Source organism: Charadrius vociferus, unplaced genomic scaffold (genome assembly GCF_000708025.1).
Source record: "Charadrius vociferus isolate BGI_N301 unplaced genomic scaffold, ASM70802v2 scaffold2434, whole genome shotgun sequence".
Classification (NCBI taxonomy): domain Eukaryota; kingdom Metazoa; phylum Chordata; class Aves; order Charadriiformes; family Charadriidae; genus Charadrius; species Charadrius vociferus.
The window spans coordinates 55,833-56,120 of record NW_009648028.1 but is presented as its reverse complement, the minus strand read 5'-3'; the positions used below and the strand labels follow the sequence as shown (position 1 = coordinate 56,120).

The window sequence follows — 288 nt, the reverse complement described above, 5'->3', positions numbered from 1 at the left end:
GAAGGGCGCCGGGCCGTTTGCGGGATCCAGCCAAGCGGCTGGCGGTAGCGGTGGGGCGGTTTCACACAGAACGGCCCCTTCTCCCTTCGGCGGCAGCGGGAACCGTGGCTCTTACATACAGACAGGCTGAGCTGCGGTGCCACCTCAGCCGTCAGCCGGGCTCTGCTGCTGACCAGAGTGTGGAGGACTGGACCCGGAGGCGTAAAGTGAAGAGAGAGAATTACAGAGAGGGGAGAGTGAAGTCCCCGCACCACGGGAGGACGGGGCTGCGGCTGTGAGAGCACAGCC

The 288-nt window shown here is 65.6% G+C and overlaps 1 protein-coding gene across 1 annotated transcript in view; it reads right to left on the bottom strand.

Moving 5' to 3' along the window:
* REEP6 (receptor accessory protein 6) overlaps positions 1–288 on the bottom strand; it is a 3,713-nt gene that overhangs the window by 2,024 nt on the left and 1,401 nt on the right. The window contains exon 5 of the mRNA XM_009883522.1: positions 116–187. Within this exon, the coding sequence (XP_009881824.1) occupies positions 116–187 (72 nt within the window). The remainder of the gene's footprint in view (positions 1–115; positions 188–288) is intronic.